General features: G+C 37.0%; 1 protein-coding gene across 1 annotated transcript in view; it reads right to left on the reverse strand.

The window, feature by feature from the left end:
• LOC106523623 (protein spire homolog 1) overlaps nucleotides 1-1,726 on the reverse strand; it is a gene marked incomplete in the record, with an annotated part of 48,250 nt that overhangs the window by 13,256 nt on the left and 33,268 nt on the right. The window contains 2 exon segments of the mRNA XM_014017116.1: nucleotides 154-322; nucleotides 428-502. Coding sequence (XP_013872570.1) covers nucleotides 154-322; nucleotides 428-502 — 244 coding nt within the window.

The following is a 1,726-nucleotide window of genomic DNA, read 5'->3' on the forward strand; positions in this document are numbered from 1 at the left end:
GAGTTAGTTTTACAGAATGAAATGTCTGAAGGAGTGCTCATCCAAGACTGGTGATTCCATACCTTTTGCCAGGGGTTGTAAGATCTTGTTTTCATTATGTGCAAAGACAAATATTTTTGTTTATTTCAACTCAATAAACACAAACACACATACTGACCATGACTTTACGAAGTTTGTAGCGTTTGGACCTGATGTCGTCCATGAGCATCTCATATGGAGTCAGCTGATACTCGATGGGCAGAGGGTTGTACTGACGCTCCTGGACCTTCTTCAGTTTGACTCCTTCACGAAGATCCCTCATCACCTGAACCCAGAATCGAGCCTGACAGAGAAAGCAAACTTTAGCAAAGAGTCCAACAAACCCCTCTGAGTTCAGGATGAATCATGCAGACTGGAGATAAGGTTAGAAGTCAGGGTTTTATTTTACCCAGTCAGCATTCTGCAGCTCATTCAGGTCTCTAACAGGCTCCTCTGATGATTCCTCCTCCATCTTACGAAGGTTCTGGTGGAAACACAGAACATTTCTGATTTATGTTAAGCTTAGCATCATTCAGGAATGGAAAACTATTTTCCTAACTCTGAATACAAAAAGGCTGTTCAGGCTTGGTCGAAAGACTGCGACAGTGCACGCTTGCAAAAATATTCTTTTAACTGTGTTATACYTATTACAAGCTGGAGTTTAAAACACTATCTTCTTTGTTTAAAAGTAACAAATCTGCATAAAATGCCCAAGATTCATAAAGTAAATACACCAGTTTAAGCGAGCCAGTGTGGGCAACAATCAAGGAAGACAGAATAATTCAAATTCAGTTCAAATTCAATAAAGACCAAGAGAATAAAGACCAAGAGCTCTTGACAGGTCAGAGACAATGAAAGGTACAGATCAGAGTGGGAGTATTAGATGACAGCAAAATTCACCAAAAAAATTTTGTTGTGATCAAGAATCACAAATCAATCAAGGAGGGTAAAAAAAACATCCCTGACAATCACCAAGCTGCTGGGATGTTTTATTTATTCCCCACCAGCACCAGCAGGGACTGAGGGACCACAGGCCTATTGCACGAACCTAGGATAAGGGATTAACCCGGAATTTTGGTGTAAACCTGAATTAATTAAGCCTTGAATCAGTTGCATGACAGAGGAAGCACTTATGTTTTTGTGGTAACAAGTGCTCTGAAACTAACCTGGTCCAGACCAGGTTTAAAGTGAAGCTTATTTAATCTTCTAAGAAGTAGAGTCATTTTAATGTAAAAAACTGTTCCTCTAACCAAGTTTTACAATCTTATATCAGCTAAAAAGCATTTTTGGTCTTGTTTTTAGACCGATTTACTAAACAAGATCAGAATATGTTGGATTATTAATCTTGTTAACCTGAAAAGTTTTCTTTATTTCAAGAAGTGCAACTGTCAAACTGCAGATTATTAATTATTATTTATTTGAAAAGAATAAGGGTCTAATCTAGTAGTTTTAACTTATTTTTAGATGGCTACGCTTTGCAGTTTCTGATCAGAAATCAGTTCTTCATACACTTATTAAATTTACTCGTTTTTTGCATTAAAATGTTACAGAGTAAATTATTTAATTTATTTATAAGATTATCCATGAAAAAGAATGATTAAAAAAGACAACCTCAGCTTCACCTTTAAAATATTCTTTAAAATAATATGTAGCCTGGTCCTTGCCTTCCTACGCAGCTCCGCTCAAGTCTAGTTTCCCTTCACTGCTC

This window comes from Austrofundulus limnaeus, unplaced genomic scaffold (assembly GCF_001266775.1).
Source record: "Austrofundulus limnaeus strain Quisiro unplaced genomic scaffold, Austrofundulus_limnaeus-1.0 Scaffold161, whole genome shotgun sequence".
Taxonomy (NCBI): Eukaryota; Metazoa; Chordata; class Actinopteri; order Cyprinodontiformes; family Rivulidae; genus Austrofundulus; species Austrofundulus limnaeus.